Source organism: Podarcis bocagei (assembly GCF_964188305.1).
Source record: "Podarcis bocagei genome assembly, chromosome: 5".
Taxonomy (NCBI): domain Eukaryota; kingdom Metazoa; phylum Chordata; class Lepidosauria; order Squamata; family Lacertidae; genus Podarcis; species Podarcis bocagei.
Window position 1 is genome coordinate 13936950 of NC_138129.1, and position 17629 is coordinate 13954578.

The 17629-nt window shown below is 39.0% G+C and overlaps 1 protein-coding gene across 4 annotated transcripts in view; it reads left to right on the forward strand.

The window, feature by feature from the left end:
- Positions 1-17629, forward strand: part of SYCP2 (synaptonemal complex protein 2) — a 51890-nt gene that overhangs the window by 30103 nt on the left and 4158 nt on the right. For all 4 annotated transcript variants that reach the window (XM_081195970.1, XM_081195973.1, XM_081195971.1 and 1 more), the window contains exons 31-40: positions 495-559; positions 1122-1301; positions 2094-2295; positions 4067-4290; positions 12211-12384; positions 13060-13150; positions 13570-13713; positions 15432-15562; positions 16969-17063; positions 17144-17243. In XM_081195970.1, coding sequence (XP_081052096.1) covers positions 495-559; positions 1122-1301; positions 2094-2295; positions 4067-4290; positions 12211-12384; positions 13060-13150; positions 13570-13713; positions 15432-15562; positions 16969-17063; positions 17144-17243 — 1406 coding nt within the window. The remainder of the gene's footprint in view (positions 1-494; positions 560-1121; positions 1302-2093; positions 2296-4066; positions 4291-12210; positions 12385-13059; positions 13151-13569; positions 13714-15431; positions 15563-16968; positions 17064-17143; positions 17244-17629) is intronic.

Sequence of the window (17629 nt, forward strand, 5' to 3'; positions counted from 1 at the left end):
GAATGCTTCGCTCCCGCCCGCCAGCATTTTAAGATCGCCCGGGGCAGCGGAGAAGTCTCCGCTGTCCCGGGAAGGCAGGCGGGGGGGGGGGAGCAAAGACTTTTGCCCCCCGCCGGCCTTCAGAAGAGGTCCAGGACCTCTTCTGAAGGCCGGCTGTGGGCGAAAGTCTTTGCTCCCGACCGCCAGCAATTTAAAACAGGTCCCCGGAGATTTCCCTATGGGCCTTCGTCTTGCGAAGCAAGCCCATAGGGAAATTCGTCTTGCGAAGCGCCTCCAAAACAGAAAACCCTTTCGTCTTGCGGGTTTTCCGTCTTGCGAGGCATTCGTCTTGCGGGGTACCACTGTATGTACCTACATTGAGGGGATCTAGGGCATGTTTAATGACATATGAATCATAGATTTTAAAATTTGTTCTGAGTAGTGAATAATTGGCCTAAATAAAGTTCTTTTGCACTTGATGTTGTAAGGTTTTGTTTTGTTTTGATTTGTTTTAGATATATATTCTGTATCACCAAGCATGGGGGAAATACCTCAACAGAAGAAAATCATAAATGATAAGGTATGATAAAACTTTCAAACTGTATATCTTAGAAGCATTAATACTGAGTATCCATATGATAAGACATATAAATAATCTGATCGCATAAGCAAAGTCGATTCAGTTTGCTGTGCAATATAAGGAGGAGCTGTTTGGCCATTTTTCATTTCATTTTTCTGCCTTGCTTGAAGCAGACCTATAATTTCTTTGAACTCCTATTCTGGCCTGTTATCTTTACTCAAGATTTACCAGTCTTTCCTGTTCAATGAACTCCATGCATTGATTTGCCTGTTTTCTCCTCATTAAAAAGGGGTAGAAGCAAGGATTTAGTTTTCTTTGCTTGTGTTCACCTTAGCCTTTCCTGCCCTTTCCCCGTTACTTCTGTTATACTTTCCTGCTACTAGCGACATGCCAAAGACTGTTTTAGATATGGGAGCCATTTTGTGTTACTCCATGCCCTCCACAGACCTCACATTTTGTGGTTGGCCCCCATGTCACTTCCTCAAAATTCTGAATGTGCTCATTGGCCAGATAATTAATAAATCATCACTAACATGTTTGTACATTGTTGGAATAAATAAAGGTACCAGTTTCTACCAATCAATGTGATAATGATACTGTGGGGAAAGCAGCACCAACCAGATCAAGACAACCCAGAAAAGCAGCACTAGCTAAAAAACGCTATAAAGAACTCTCAGATTCATCAACTGAAAGTGAAGAGGAATCAGTACACTTAACTAAGAAAGGCCTTTTAAAAGAACGTGTAAGTTGTAATTTATTGTGCAGCATTATTAATTATTTTAGATTCTGTTAGAGTTTGCATTTTAAAGACTCCCTAGTAAAATAAAAATAATTGTAAATATGTTGAAATGCCCTTAACTGATCTTAAACAATTAAGCTGTAATAATGTAAAAATAGAAAACATTTTTTTTTTTAGCAGAGGGTAAGGATCCCATTTCTCCCTAGCACTCTGAATTTGTAATTGTACAAATTTATCGTCGTTTTAAGCACCAAATAAATACCCATGATAGATTGTAGTTCCAGGAGAAGGGAAACATAAAAGGCAGAGAAATGTGTGAATATTAGTACAGTACCAGGTTAAAGAAGGAGAAATTGAAATGCTACCGGAAAAATACTAGGGCAAACATAGCATGATAGAAATACAGTTACACTCTTAGATTCCTACTTTGTCTAATGGTAAAACACTGAGTGGAATTCCTTGTCACTCCGTGATGTGTTTTCCATCAGTGCCTTTCAGTTTGCCAGATAGAATGATTCCCCCCTTCTTCTTGCCCTGTGTGCTGTTCTTGAGGTTTCTTTTGACACACACCCCTGCCAAATCAGTTTTTGGGGGGAAGGATGGAAAAGCCCATTGTACAAGTGGAAGTCTTTTTGCAGGGCTTCCACTGATGAGGCTCATTAAATGAATCTGGCCCAATATTTTTGAATTAATATTTTAATTATTAATTTTGTTTCCAGCATAAAATCTCCAGTGTGCTTAGTATCTAGTGAAATGTGTCAGTTTTTGTTTGTTTGTTTGTTTTTGTATTTTCAGCCGGAACACAAAAGTATGAAAAACAAAACTGTCGATCAACCAAAGGTACAACAGTGTGTTGCTTCCAGTGAGGTGACCAAAATAAAACAGGTACAGCAAGTAAAAAAGTCCACTAAATCAAAAGATAATGTGCCGAAACAACAAATGGAGTTATCACCACTGTCTTCATCTGAGAGCCTACCTTCTTTTGAGACACTGAGAGGTAAGTTTTATATTTTTACTTATATATTTGTTATTGTGTGTAATACTGAAACTTAAATACATTCATACTGGTACAAAAAAGCATTAAAACATTATAAAATTATATAATCATAAAATACAAAAAAAAACTAACAGTGGTTTATAACACGCAATATTTAACAGTTTTGGGATAACTAAAATTAAACTGTAACAGTGAAACCCAGCAAGATTTTTTGTTGCCATACATCTCTTAACACTGTGATTCTGCAGCTGGGGCACCATCAGGAAACTATTCACTGGATAGACACCTATTAATAGCTCTTGTCAGATGCCTTAATTTGGAGAACATGGCTTGATGTTCCTCTTCTAGATGCAGTCCTGCCTACCACTTCAGAGAAAACAACCAATTTCTGTAGGCTGGGGGTGGGGGCAGACTTTCTAAGAGTAATTGAGAGCTGCTGAAAACCTACAATTTATGCTGAAGGGGAAATGATGTTTTACTGATACCTACGCAACACAGGCTACCCTCCAAAAGCTACTGGGTATCTGTTAGACTCAAGTAATTCTAGATTTTTATAGTAGTGTACTTTCTTTACTGTTTCTTTCCTGCTACCTCTGAATTGCCAGACTTAGATGTTAGATCTGATAAATTAAGAGAGCAACAGAGATAACAAATTCACTTACTCTGTTACTGACAGTCTAGGTAAGTCATTGTGCTTTTCTGATGAAAAGTGTAATGTCCGGTGAGTAAAATCTCTGGAAGAAAACAATTAGAAAACTGCAAGAAAAGAATTCTGTGTCAAGGAATGCAATGTGTTATCACTGGAGAGGGGTGATAGTTACATGGCAAATGAACGTAGCTCATTGACAGAGCACATGCTTTGCATTAAAAAAGAATCAGGGTTCAGTCCTAGTCATCTTTAGGTAGTGTTGGAAAAGACATCTGTCTTAAACCCTAGACAGTCACTACCAGTCAGTGGCCTGCCTTAGATGCAGAAGCAGAGTGTTGGTGCACACTGCTCAGCAGTGTCCACTTTTCTCTTCCCCTGCTTCTGTCGCACTGGAAGGAAGTATCCACTGGAAGGAATGGCTTAGCATTATGAGCAAGCCATCACTCATTGTTTGTTGCACCTAAACATGCCACAAGCAGTAATTGATTCCACTTGCGGCTTGTTTGGAAAGAAACAAATCACAAGAGTGGTTCACATGCAGCAGTAACCCTGTGCTCTAGTTTGTTTCCTCCCAGCATGGCAAGGGCAGGGATGGGAGAGAAGCAAATCAGATACTTACTGAACATCACACACTATCATGCTGCTTGTTTGCATTAGAAAGTGTTTTATTTTAAGATATGGTTTAACATATGAACCAGATGGACTAATGGTATTCAGTGTTATAAGATTGCTTGCTGTGTTTCTGTACAATGAAAGAACACGTTTTACATGCTTGAGATCACAGAAATCCCCAGTTCAAAAGAGGACTGGGAAAGATCCCTGTCTGAGCCTCAGGAGAGTTGCTGCCTGCTAGAAGATAAAATGGGCTAGAGTAGAGGAATGGAGTGGTTGCTTTGCATGTTAGATAGCTTCATATATTCATCATGCCATAGCTTCCCTTCCCTCATGAGTTTGTAGTAGAATGTAAAATGAATATGCAGTTGAAATTTAGAACGGGGGTTGAGGTTGGGGAGGAGAGTTCACAGCCTGAGACTTGCACAAGCACATTCTTAAGTGTTCAGTGGTCAGATGCTGTGTATGAACAAACCAATATGTTGAATTATGCCTTTATTATTTGTTTAGGCTGGCAGAAGGGAACAAGGGAGGAATCTACTGATCATATTTCAGGGAGAAGGTCATCTTTGTCATCCTTGCTTCACACACCTGAAAAGGAAGAATCCTTGAGCAATATCAAAAATGTGTCTGCTTTAGTGAAAATGGATAAGTTAATGCAGCTTCCTGAAAAGGACCAAACACAGATGTTTGAATCTGAAGACTTGTCACCTGTTTTAAGTCCAGTTCCTTCGGTAAATATGGAGTATTTTTAAAAAGAATTACCTTAATTCAGATATTATATTAAAAACTATTAGTTTGATATGTAGAGGCCATACCTATGCATGTTTGCTAGGAAGTAACTCCCATTGACTTCAGTGGTGCTAACTCCCAATGTCATGTGTGTAGGATTACAACCTTCTTATTTTCCTATTCACAGCAAAAAATACCCTAGTAATTAGACAAAGCAGGTTACTACAGCTGTCTTTACTTTGCCTTTGCTAAAATATAAATGATGTAACATACAGTATAGAAAAGCCTCTAATCTCATTTCTCCTTCTAGTGGTCACAATATATGTATATTGTGTGGTCACGATATATGTATATTGTGTATATGTATATAAGGAAGGGAGTGATTTTTTTTCTATGGTGTTTTCATGTTTTTATTTGATTAATCTGATTTTCCATATATACTTGCAGCACAGTCGTAAGCATATTTGGTCAGGTAAGCCCCATTGAGTTCAGTGGGCTTACCCCCTGCCTACTACTGAATTTGCGCATAAGTCTGTTCACACATACATGTGGACCCTCATCTACCACATGTTAATGGAGGCACAACTTTGAGTTATTTTTATCTGGAGACAGTCTCACACCACAGTGGTTCTTTCACTATGCTACTATCAATTTAGAAATGCCAACACAGTCTTTCTTAATTAGGGGAATTATCAAGAAAACAAAGATTTAGCTATAAGTGGCGAGTAATAAGTAAAATGGCTTTGCTGCTTGAAGTACCAGTACAGACATGTAAAGCAGCAAGACAGTTGTTACAAGTTGCACAGACTACCCAAACCCATATTACATGTCCTGTAACCTTAATAATTACATCCCAGGGAAGGAAGAGTTAAGGAGACATCGTTTCTTGAATTTCGCCTTGACCTGCAGTGACATGGTCACAACTGAGTCCAGGGTTCCTGGCATCAAATCATTTGATTTGTCTTGGGGTATTTACAGTTACATTAAGCTTGCAAAGTAAAGTTCCTGTGCTCTCTTAGAAGGCTCCTAATCTGCTTAAGTTAGGATGGGAAGACTGATAAGAACCCGCCTGATACAGTTCCAGAATTAGAAAAAGCTTTCCTTTTGGAATAATTGGCTTGAGCTTCCCACAAGGGGCCTGACTAATTCCAAATAAAATAGCACATTTGGTTGAGGAGCAGGAAGGCAAGGATAAGAAATCTAGCCAAGGTTGAAGGAGTCTCCTACCAGCATCCATTGGAGCAGGTTTGAAACAGAGCAGAGTAGAGCAGTATTCTGGGCAAAAGGCTGAACAGTTTGGGCATCAGCAAGATATGCATTTACAGCAAAGAAGCTTCCTGTCAGGCTTAAAGACAGTTCTAGACAGAAGCGATATTGAGTGTTAATTATTTCCAAGTACTGAGTCATTACCAGACATATTGATACAACTTTCCCACTGCAGAGTGACAGGAAGGTCTCAAGAGGTCTCTGGACAATCAAAAAACAGCATGAGGTTATTGAGGTGTCTCTCATGATGAAGGGAGGTGGCACTTTCCCAGGAAATACAAATTTAGATGTAATCTTTTTTTTTTTTTTATAAGATTTTTATTGGTTTTACAAATTTTAAAAAACAAACAAACACTTAAGAAACAAACATACACGTATAATTTTGTAACATATTTTCATAAACCTCTTTTCTGGGACTTCCCCATACCCCCCCTTTCTGCATCCCAATGTCCATAATTTTAAAGCAACTCCCAGTTGTTACTTTCCAACCTCAGTCATCTTAGTCATCTCTATATTCTAACCTTATGTCACTGTATCCCTTTGTTCCTAAGAACCAAAACACTCTAACATTCATTGAGTTTATAATAGTCCTTAAGGTAACTTTTGAATTTTCTCCATTCTTCTTCCGCTGTCTCTTTTCCTTGGTCACGGATTCTGCCTGTCATCTCGGCCAATGTCATATAGTCCATCACTTTCATCTGCCATTCTTCCAGAGTGGGTAGATCTTGTGTCTTCCAATACTTTGCGATGAGTATTCTTGCTGCTGTTGTAGCGTACATGAAAAAAGCTCTATCCTTCTTTGACACCAATTGGCCGACAATGCCCAAGAGAAAGGCCTCTGGTTTTTTAGGAAAGGTACATTTAAGTACCTTTTTCATTTCATTATAGATCATTTCCCAGAAAGCCTTTATCTTCGGGCATGTCCACCAAAGGTGGTAGAAGGTACCTTCAGTCTCTTTGCATTTCCAACATTTGTTATCGGGCAGATGGTAAATTTTTGCCAGCTTGACTGGGGTCATGTACCACCTGTATACCATTTTCATAATGTTTTCCTTTAAGGCATTACATGCCGTAAATTTGATACCGGTGTTCCATAACCATTCCCAGTCATCTGACATAATGTTATGACCAACATCCTGTGCCCACTTAATCATGGCTGATTTGACTGTTTCCTCCTGTGTATTCCATTTCAGCAACAAGTTATACATTCTAGATAAATTCTTAGTACTAGGTTCTAACAATTCAGTTTCTAGTTTTGATTTTTCCATCTGGAAGCCAATTTTCCTGTCCTGTTTGAAAAATTCCACTATTTGATGATATTGAAACCAATTTTGTACCTTATGCTTCAGTTTCTCATAACTTTGCAATTTCAACTTATCTCCATCCTGTTCCAAAATTTCCCAATACTTCGGCCATCCGACCTCCATATTGAGTTTCTTCACTGCCTTGGCCTCCACTGGTGAGACCCATCTAGGGGTTTTGTTTTCCAACAGATCTTTATATCTTCTCCAAACATTAAACAGTGCTTTTCTAACAATGTGATTCTTAAAGACACTATTAACTTTGTCATACCATAGATATGCATGCCAACCAAAAGCATTGTTAAAACCTTCCAGATCTAAGATGTCTGTATTTTCGAGGAGCATCCATTCTTTCAGCCAGCAAAATGCTGCTGCCTCATAGTACAATTTCAAGTCCGGCAGGGCAAAACCCCCTCTTTCTTTAGCATCTGTCAATATTTTAAATTTAATTCTGGGCTTTTTGCCCTGCCAGACAAATTTCGAGATATCTTTCTGCCACCTCTTAAAACATTCCATCTTATCCAGGATCTGCAGGGTCTGGAACAAAAATAACATTCTAGGCAATACATTCATTTTGATCACAGCAATTCGGCCTAACATTGACAATTTCAAGTTTGACCATATTTCTAGATCTTTTTTTAATTTCCGACCAACATTTTTCGTAGTTGTCTTTATACAAATTCACATTTTTAGATGTCAAATAGACCCCTAGATATTTCACCTTCTTAACCAGTGTCAACCCTGTCTCCTCTTGAAACTTCTCCTTTTCTGCCTCTGTTAAATTTTTTCCTAAGACTTTGGTTTTTTGTTTATTCAGCTTAAATCCAGCTACCTGGCCAAACTGTTGTATTATTTCTAAAACCTTTTTCGAACTAGTGTTTGGCTCTTGCAAAGTCAATACTAGGTCATCTGCAAACGCTCTTAGCTTGTAATGTTTAGCTCCGACCTGCACTCCCTTAACCTGCTGGTCTTCCCTTATCATATTCAGCAACACCTCCAGAACTGAGATAAAAAGTAATGGGGAAATTGGACACCCCTGTCGTGTTCCTTTTTCTATCTTAAGTTCCTCCGTCACTACATTATTTACAATCAATTTAGCTTTTTGTTCAGAGTATATTGCGGCTATACCATTCTCAAAACCTTGACCTACCCCCATCCCATGAAGATTCTTTATCATGAAGCTCCAAGAAATATTGTCAAAGGCTTTCTCCGCGTCCACAAAGATCAATACTGCTTTAGTGTTTATATTCACCTCTAGCTTTTCCAAAATATCTATCACATTCCTTACATTGTCTGCTAGGTGTCTTTTAGGGAGAAAGCCTGCTTGGTCCCCATGAATCTTCTCCATCAACACTCTTTTAAATCTTTTTGCCAAAATGTCTGCAAAGATTTTGTAATCCACATTAAGTAGTGATATTGGGCGGTAGTTCTTCAGTTGAGTCTTTTCAGTCTCTGTCTTTGGTATGAGTGAAATATATGCTTCTTTCCACGATTCAGGTGTCTTTTTTCCCTCAAGGATCTCATTGCAGACTTCTTTCAGTGGTTGAATCAGCCATTCCTTCAAAGATTTGTAGTATCTTGAAGTCAATCCATCTGGTCCTGGGGATTTGCCCAGTTGCATATTCTGAATGGCAGCCTCTATCTCTTGTTCTGTTATTCTCTGGTTCAAATCCATCTTGTTTTGATGAGAGATTTTTTGTAATCCATATTTATCAAGGAATTTATCTATATCTTCTTCATTTTGCGGGCCTTGAGTATAAAGCTTTTTAAAATAACTCAGGAAGCAATTTCTAATTTCATTAGGTTTAGATATATTCTTTCCATCCACTTCTAAACTTGTGACTGTATTTAGTTTCTGCCTTTTCTTCAGTTGCCAAGCCAGAAGTTTACCACATTTATTTGCTGATTCAAATGTCTTTTGCTTCATCTGCTTTATCTTCCATTCAATCTCCAGGTTCATCAATTCCATATATTGTGATTGATATAACTTGATCTCTCTTAAAATCTCCTGGGACTTTGGTTTTACTCTTAGTTTTTTCTCTGCTTCTTTTATCTTTTCCAAGATCTTTTCTTTTTTCTCATTTTGTTTTTTCCTCATTATTGAGTTTTGTTGAATCAAAAAACCTCGCATCACCGCTTTACTTGCGTCCCAGATCACTCTTTTCTCAACGTCAGCCCTCAAATTTATTTCAAAATAGTCTTTTAAGGTTTTTTGGGCCTTCATAAGGATTTCCTTGTCTCGAAAGAGGGCGTCATTCATTCTCCATCTAAATTGACCAGTTGTTGTTAGTTTCATTTCCATCTTCACGGCGTTATGGTCGGAGCAAGTTTTTGGGCAGATTTCTACCTTCTTAATCTTTGGGGCCATGCCACTAGTAATCCAAATTTGATCAATTCTGGTCCAGGTCAACATTGCTTGGGAGAAAAAGGTTCCCTCTCTCTCCAGAGGGTTCCTTGTTCTCCATATATCTATCAAGTCCATGTTTTCAGTCATTTCAAAGAAAGTCTTAGGAAGTCTCCCTTCCTTACTGATTGTTAGTCTTTGTGCCTTATCCATATTAGTGGAGACCACACCATTCATGTCTCCCATAATTATCATATTGTAATCCAGGTAGTCCGTCAGGGTTTCATGAAGTCTCTTAAAGAAGTCAGATTTGCCTTCATTTGGTGCATAAATTCCAACAACTAAAAGTTTTTCTCCTTGTACTTGTATCTCCACTGCCAAGTATCTCCCTTGTTCATCTTTAAATATCATTTTTGGAGCCCATTTTTCTTTCACATATATTACAACTCCTCTTTTCTTAACTTTGTCTGATGAAACAAATTCTTGTCCTAGCCTTTTATTTGTAAGTAGTCTCCTGTGGGCTCTAGTTATGTGCGTTTCTTGTAGGCATATCAAGTCCAATTGTTCTCTGTTCAAAATATGAAATACTTGTCTTCTCTTCAAAGGCCCATTCAGTCCATTACAATTCCAACTAAGGAATTGCAAAGCCATCTTGTTATTTTCTTAAGGCTCCTCCAACAGCTCCAAGTTGTTGCTCTTCTTCTGATGGTGGTGGTTTTTGTCCAATCGAGAGATTCAGGATATCTAGTGCTCTCCTCTGTTCTGCCAGTACATCCACAGTCCCCTTCTGTAAGTCCTCCTGATTTCTTGCCAAAAATTTGTCTTTATCTTGAATTGTCTTTATTTTCACCTTTTTTGCCTTGTAGTCAAATGACAGTCCTTGTGGAAATTCCCACCTAAAGCGGATGGAATTTTTCTTTAACAGAAGAGCCAGGTCCTTGTAGAAGTTTCTTAAGTCCAAGATATATTTTGGGATATCTTTGAAAATCTGTACAGTTGAGTTGCCAATTTGCAGGGCCTTTTCAAAATGTAGTCCTAATATTTTGTCTCTTTCCTCCTTGGATCTAAATGTAATCAGGCAGTCTCTCGGGGTCTTTCTGTCCTGTTTTTTACCCAGTCTAAAAGCTGTTGTAATTTTAAATTCGTCTTCCTCCAGATCCCAGCAGCCCACAAACTCCCGTGTCAGGTATTCCGCAAGGTTGTCCCTCTCGTTCTCCGGGATCGATCTTAATTTCAAATTTCTCTCTTTTCTCTGTAACTCCCACAAGGCCAAAGTTGCATCATGCTCATAGACCTTCTTAGCAATCGGCTCTAATTTCTCTTGCGTCTCTCCAGCAACAGCTTTCGCATCTTCGGCAATTTGGCGTGTAGTAGCGTTTTCCTCCACCAATTTATTAATAGATTCTGTGTTCTGGTTTAATCTTACTGATATTTCTGTTAATTTTTGTGTATTTTCTGAAGTCTGTTTTGTCAAAGACTCCAGAGTTTGATTTATCTTAAGCAGAGCTTCTGTCACAGCTTCCATAGAGGCAGCTGCTCCTTTTTCCTGTTCTGTTGTTCCTGCTGGTCCTGGAGTTGCAGCTGAAATTGAGCCTCTTTTCTTTGTCTGTTGCTGTTGCAGCTGTTGTTGTTGTTGCCTAATTTTGGCTCTTGTGACAATCTCTTCTTGTGCGCCACTCATGTCAAGGTCACTTCCCACGGGAGCTGTTTCCTGTTGGAAAATTCCACTGTCCTAGGCCGTGTCGAACTTTACTTTACCCTCTAGGGGGAGCAAATCAAAATGGCCATAAAATAAAGGAAATACAAGAACAAAGGAGAATGTCCAAAGGTATAGAAAAAAGAGATTAACACAGTCAAAGTCAATATTGCTATAAGCTTGTAGCTATAAATTGCCACAGTTTCCCAGTCTATGCTATTTCTCCTTGTAATACACTGTAGCCAGTCACTATGTGGACTTTGTATCACAATATCACTTTGCAGGCAAAAGTCAGTTCAGTGACCTATTGTTCTGAGAAGGCAGACCGTTTCGTGCTTTCGATAAATGAGACAGCAGAGGATTTTACTTCAGGTAGATCATGCAGTTTTTAAAGTCTTATTCACCTCCCCTCTGCCCTGCTAGCTAGAGGGGAGATCCAAAGTCTCAGTGCCCGGTTAAGTTAATTAAAAAGCGGATTTCATCGGATGCAAGTTTAAAGTTCCGTTGCTTTCACTTTCATGCAGTCGGGGGGAGGCAGACTTCCTTGATTTAATCCCCCGCTTTCAGCTCAATTTTCAAGATTTAAAAGGGTCCCAATTGTTTTTCAAATCCTACTCACGGGAATTCCGTCCAGAATTTCTTTTCAGGAAGAAATCGGCGCTCTCCGCTTATGGCGACGCGGCTTCACTTCGCAGGCTGGGTAGCGACTCTCAGCACCGCGCTCACTCCCGATGTCGATCCGTAGCCTTTAAAAAGGCTCTTTCACGGTACCGGGGGGGCGCAAAGGTGCCCACCGAGTCTCCTTGTTCTCAGGCTTCAGCGCCTGAGATTTTAGGGGTCCCCCGCTCGCCGTAGCGGGTAAGACCCGAACTTGCGAAGCAGTCCTTCTACGGAGCTCGGAGGCAGGACCGCCATTAAGCGCTGGCAACGACCGGAAGTCAAACATCCAAATTTAGATGTAATCTAGTTATTGGTGGAATATACTTACTGGAGGAAGGCCCCAGGGCTGAATATATGTATGCTTGCATAAGATACAACAAAGGTTCTGTACTATCCTTTCTAGTCACAGCTGACACTATGAGATAAAGTCCGCTTAAACCAATGTTGCCTTCTACGTTACTTCAAATAGTACTGCACTCATTGCTCAGAGCCATTCAAAATATAGTTCCAAAGCATGTACAAAATTCTGACTGAACCAAGCTTCTCGGTTAACAGTTTTCTGAAGGTTGCAACCTTCAGTGATCTTACACATTGGAAAAATCTGCATGTGTATTTTTCCTTAGAGTCATTTACCAAAAACCATTTTTCTTTGTAGCTGAACCTTAGTCCCTCCACTACAAAAAGAAAAGGCACCAGTGTCCAAAAAGCAGATGTAGCAGACAAATATGGCACTCTTGAAGCAATTAGCATGCAAAATTACTCTCTAAACAGATCATCTGATATAGAACTGAAAGATCTTTCTGAAAACCTTGTGAAAAATGGGAAAGAGGTACATGATATCCAATGCAATTGTTGCGTTTGGTGGCAAAATAGTTCTCTTTTGCTGTTATTGTTATAGTTATTGTTCTTGTAGTTACTGTTCTTTTATTCTTGTAGTTATTGTTTTTTGAAAATACATTTCTTCATTGTTTCAGATTGAACATTTTGTTGTGGAAACAGTCAAAAAGAATTGGCCAATGCAAATTCTAAATACTATACTACATTTTCCCCTGTTTTTATGAAAGGCAGAAACTGTTTGCTATTTGCCTTTGAAATTTATAAGCCCAGCAAACATTTATTTCTACATACCATACTTTTTAAAGCTACATTTGGACTGAAATTCAAAACACAATTGCTAGGGAGTGAGCCCTATTGAATACAAGGGGATCTGAGTAGGGCCTCACAGGACACAATCCAGCCAACATTTTTTAGTTCCAATTATTTCAATGAGAGATATTTAAGCATATTATAGAATTTAAAAGTGCTTAACTGTAGCTGGATTATGCCATATGTTTCTAAAGCACATTAGTGTAACTGTTGAAAATTAATTTTAAAGTATTGGAGCAACTGTATTTTTGGCAATTTTTCATTTATGTTGTCTGTTAAATATTCACATGTTAGCTTAATCTAAGGTAATCTTACAAATTGGTTTAACATTTGGTTAACATTATGCAACTATTTTTAGGGTTCTGTATCTCCATCTCAATTATCCACACCTAGCAAAAGTGACGAAGAACTATGGCATGCGGAACCTCTTACTAACACACATAAATCTGGTTTGTAAATTTTGCTTTCTGAAAAAAAATATAAGCAGCAGATCTGTAGTTTGCTATATAGACAATGGAAAGTCTTTAATTTCTTGCTGTCTATTTTACATGGTCTGAGAAAAGTAGCTGCATATTGTTTGAAAATTGGGACTCGCTAAGTTTCTAAGTGGATGATTGCAAATCATTGCATTATTCCCGAGGGCACTTTCTTTCTTGTCAGAATACTGCTATATGCCCCCTTTCTCATGGCAAACTAAATATAATGAACTTTTTGAGTTCCAAGGAGGTGCAGAAATAAATTATGTAGCACTTCTGTGTCTTGTGATATGCACACCCTTACATGCTGTTTAGGTATTGAATTGAGCACAACTATATAATGCTGTATTTTATTGCTGTGGTTTATAACATATGTTTAAATATTGTCTTAGGACCTACAATACATACTAATTTCAAACGATTGTACCAGGAGGATACTGAAAGTGATTCTGATGAAGAAGGAGTTAAAAGAGAGGGAAGAAAAAGAAAGCTGCTCCCTAGAAAGTTATTTAAAGCAGATAATAGCACTTGTAAAGGTCAGCTGGAACTGAAGTTGCTCTTTGAAATGGTGTAAAATGTACACACATCTCAACTTTCCCATCTCAGTCATTTCATCTGTAATATTAAAAGGCATTTAAGTAAAATAATAAAAGTTGGGCTCTGAAGAACCACTGAACTAGTTATTAGCTCAAGGAGGCTCTGAACATATATTTCTCCCACACACCCAGCTATATGGCTTCTGAAACTGGGCAGAGTTTCTAAAGCAGTTTTATTCAGTTGAAATAGAAGGGGGGGACTGGAAGTTCTAAGGCCTTGGGTATTCGTAAAGTAGTTATGGAATCCCAACTGGATTCTGTTAATAGGGAAGAAACTTACTGTGAATTAAGTGCCTCCTCCTTATTTGACAGGGAGTGTTAGAAACTATATAGGTGCTTGTAACTCTATCTTGCTCTGACCATCGCTGTTGCAGTGCATGTGTTCTTAAGATATATATTTTCAAAATACCCTTGTAATTTTGCATTTTTACATCATAGCATCATGTGAGATACATAGATTACACTCACAGCTGTGGTTATCGTAATACATAGTGAATTGTTACAATTCAAAATGAAAACCTAAGAATGGCTTACTGCAAGATTAAAGAATTGTTGCAAAAGTCAGTTTCATCAAACACACACTCCTCTTCTTGCAAGAGGAATACTTTAGAATTAGAAGTCCAAGTCTTTGTCAAATGCTTCTGATATACAGTGCCACCTTATGATGAAAGGCGGAACAACATCTTCTGCAAATACAAATTGATCATTTGAATTTCCCAGCAAATTTTGTTGAAGAGCATAACAGTATTAGCTTTTTTCCCTCTACTTCTTTGAACTTCTAAACGGGCTCTATTGGATGCCATTCATATGATTGTTTTTCTGTATGAATATAAAGGGGAAAACTTGCTGCTATGTGTGATGGTAACATACCCATCTATTTCATACATATGTTGGAAAGTCACGATTGGCAACATGTTTCCAAAATGGGGATTTGTTAACAAAATTGGCTTAGAGTAACATTGAAGCTAAGCAGGTCTGGGCTTGATCAGGTCTTGGATTGATATGTATGGCACCATGCATTGAGGTCATTAATGTAACATTTCTAACAATGTAACAATCTAACATTTGCACGATCTTTACACTTTATCATGTAGCGTATATGCGTATACCAATAAATTGCTGTATGTGAAAGAGTGTTTAGGTTGCTGTTAGTTAAGATTTTATTTATTTACTTATTTTGTTAGTCACTTTATTTTGCCCAGGGCAGTCCAAAGAAACTTACAACCAACCACACAAACAAAAATACCCACATAGATACATTATAACCAAAGGAGAAAGCAAATACATTAAGAAAGATCCACATCTGAAAGGCCACAGGTGGTTAAAAGCCAAAGGCCTGGTTATACAGGAAAGTTTTTGCCTGATGCCTGAAAATATGCAATGAATGCGTCAGGTGAGCCTCCCAGGGTCTACAACTGAGGAATCACTGCAGAAAAGGCCCATCTTCATGTTGCCACCCTCCAGACCTCTCATGGAGTAGACACACATAGAAGGGCCTCAGATTATGATTGCAGGGTCTAAATCAGTTCATATGGGGAGGGGCAGTCATTGAAGTTATTTGAATAAGCACCATATATCTTAGGAAGTGCATCCATAGTGATAGCAGTATATAATAGATGGCATCTGAATCATGATACATAAATCTTTTTATTTTTTAGTTTCTGAGAGCATGTCTCCTTTGTCCATCAATGATGCGTCTACATTTGATGGAGAAATCTGGGGTGCTGACAGTTCAAGTGTAGGGATGATGTGTCAGAAGGTTTGCAAGGAGTTTGCCAGGAAAACACAGGCAAGTCTTTTTTATTTATCCCTAATATCGCACACCTTTTATTGGTAGAATATTTAGTCTTGTTAAGAAGAAGGTTACATATAGACTTGGGGGTTGCTTTTGATTACAAATGGGGATATTCCAGATAACAGCAGAAGTTATCCTGCTCTCCAAGAAGTCCTCTGTAAATATCATTATTGTTGCGTGCCCAGGCACTGTGATCCACCACCCTGCAGCAGTGTTAAATGACCACTTGTGACAACAATCGTTTTGGTTCACATCCGGCCACAGCTTTATTGATTACATATGTAAGTGGCTTTAGCTCAGGCCAAATCCTGCCTGTTGGTTGATTCTCCTCAGGGGTAAATCGTTGGTGAGGGAGCCCTATGACATTCATTAAATAGGTTGATGACTGCCTTTTGAGGAGTGCAGTGGCCCTAGCCCCCGAATGGGCATCTTGACAGGAGCACCTCCTCCAGGATCCCTTTAACAGTATACCCCATTCCCTTGATGGGGTAGGCAGAAGGCTTACAATATCCCTTTGAACCAATAACTAAGGCTTAACTGAATGCCTTATCCGCCCAAGTTGTGACAATTGCTATGAGGTAGGCGAAACCCCCAGGTCAGCCAATTGACCTGAAGGACAACCCCCCCCCCAGCCCCGAATACAGCAACCGATCGTAATCCATAGCAAGCTCAAAATAGTATTACCCCCATGGTGGGTAGGATGCAGTTTAACTAAAGACCATAGTGCCAGGCATGGAGGCTGCACTCTTTAAATACCCTGGGAGCAGCCTTGAGGGAATTCCTATGACAGACTCAGTCAGGCCCGCCCCTCAGAGTGCCCGCCTCTTGGTCTAGCTGCTATTGGCCAATCTACAACTGGATTCAATTCTACCTTTCCTCCGGCCAGTGGGAGAGCTTCTAACTGCTTCCTGGGGATCTGGCTGAGGTGGCTGGGTGCAGTGGGATGCCGCCATGCCACCCACCAAAGAGGGTAAGCAGAATTGTTGTTACTAAATTTGTTACCTGCCCTTCACCAGCAGGTGACCGAGCAGGTTCCAACAATTTAAAATTCAAACAGTTAATGCAGATTACAATCACAGGAGTAGGATAGGCTCTGAAAAGGCATATCTCAGATGTCAAAGGCCAGGGTAAAGAGAGAAAAGAGAATTCATTGTGTTCTAGTACAGAATATTCTGGCCTTCCATGTGCTTGTCATTGCTTATGAAATGCTTCCAGGGGATAAATCTGTCACTTCACTTTCATGCAATCTTTTAAAATGGCAGCTGGAGTATATTTTTTTCAGAGTTCTGGTTTTTAAAGCATCGTTTTGGGAAACCTTTCAGGAGGAATGGTGTGTGATTCTTATATGGAAGGGGTGGGAATTGACAGGACATAATTTTTGTTTTCTCTTCTGTTTTTAGAGCCGCTCAAAGAGAATGGACAATTTTACAAAGCAGTCATTGAAAACAACTCACCAGCATTTGGATGCAATGAGTAGTGAGTTACATAAGTGCAGGTGTGTATTGAATAATTGCTCAAAAATGAATGTTCTGTTGCATGTATTGTGTATTTTTCTTTTTCTTTGTATTTTTGCAGGACCAAACAGCTGGAACATCTTCATTCCTGTCTCATGAAAGAGCTTGAATGTTTTGAAAAAGATTCACAGGCTTTGAGAAATATGGAGAAAGACTTCTCAGTAGGTGTTTCTACTCACAGAAATATTAAACTACTTGAATTATTTGCTGAGATTTGAATGTAGGGCATTTAAAAGTACTTATGAACATGGAGAAATTTAAAGGGGGTTCCTAGACTGGAGGTATCCCTCCCAGAAGCCTAACAGAAAAAGATGCAGGCTCCAAGTAAGAAGATAGCACTTTATTGAAATACAAATGAGCATAGGGACAGTCTCAAAGATTAGGAGGCTGCAAAGGACCGCAGCCAAAGCAATTTCTCTTGCACACTTCCAGATTATACACATTATTTCCATTCACTGCTTAAAGGATCGCAGCAATCTTAGCATTTGCCACTCAATGTCATCATCCAGAACCAATCAAAATCTTTTAGCTTTCAGATCAACCCTCT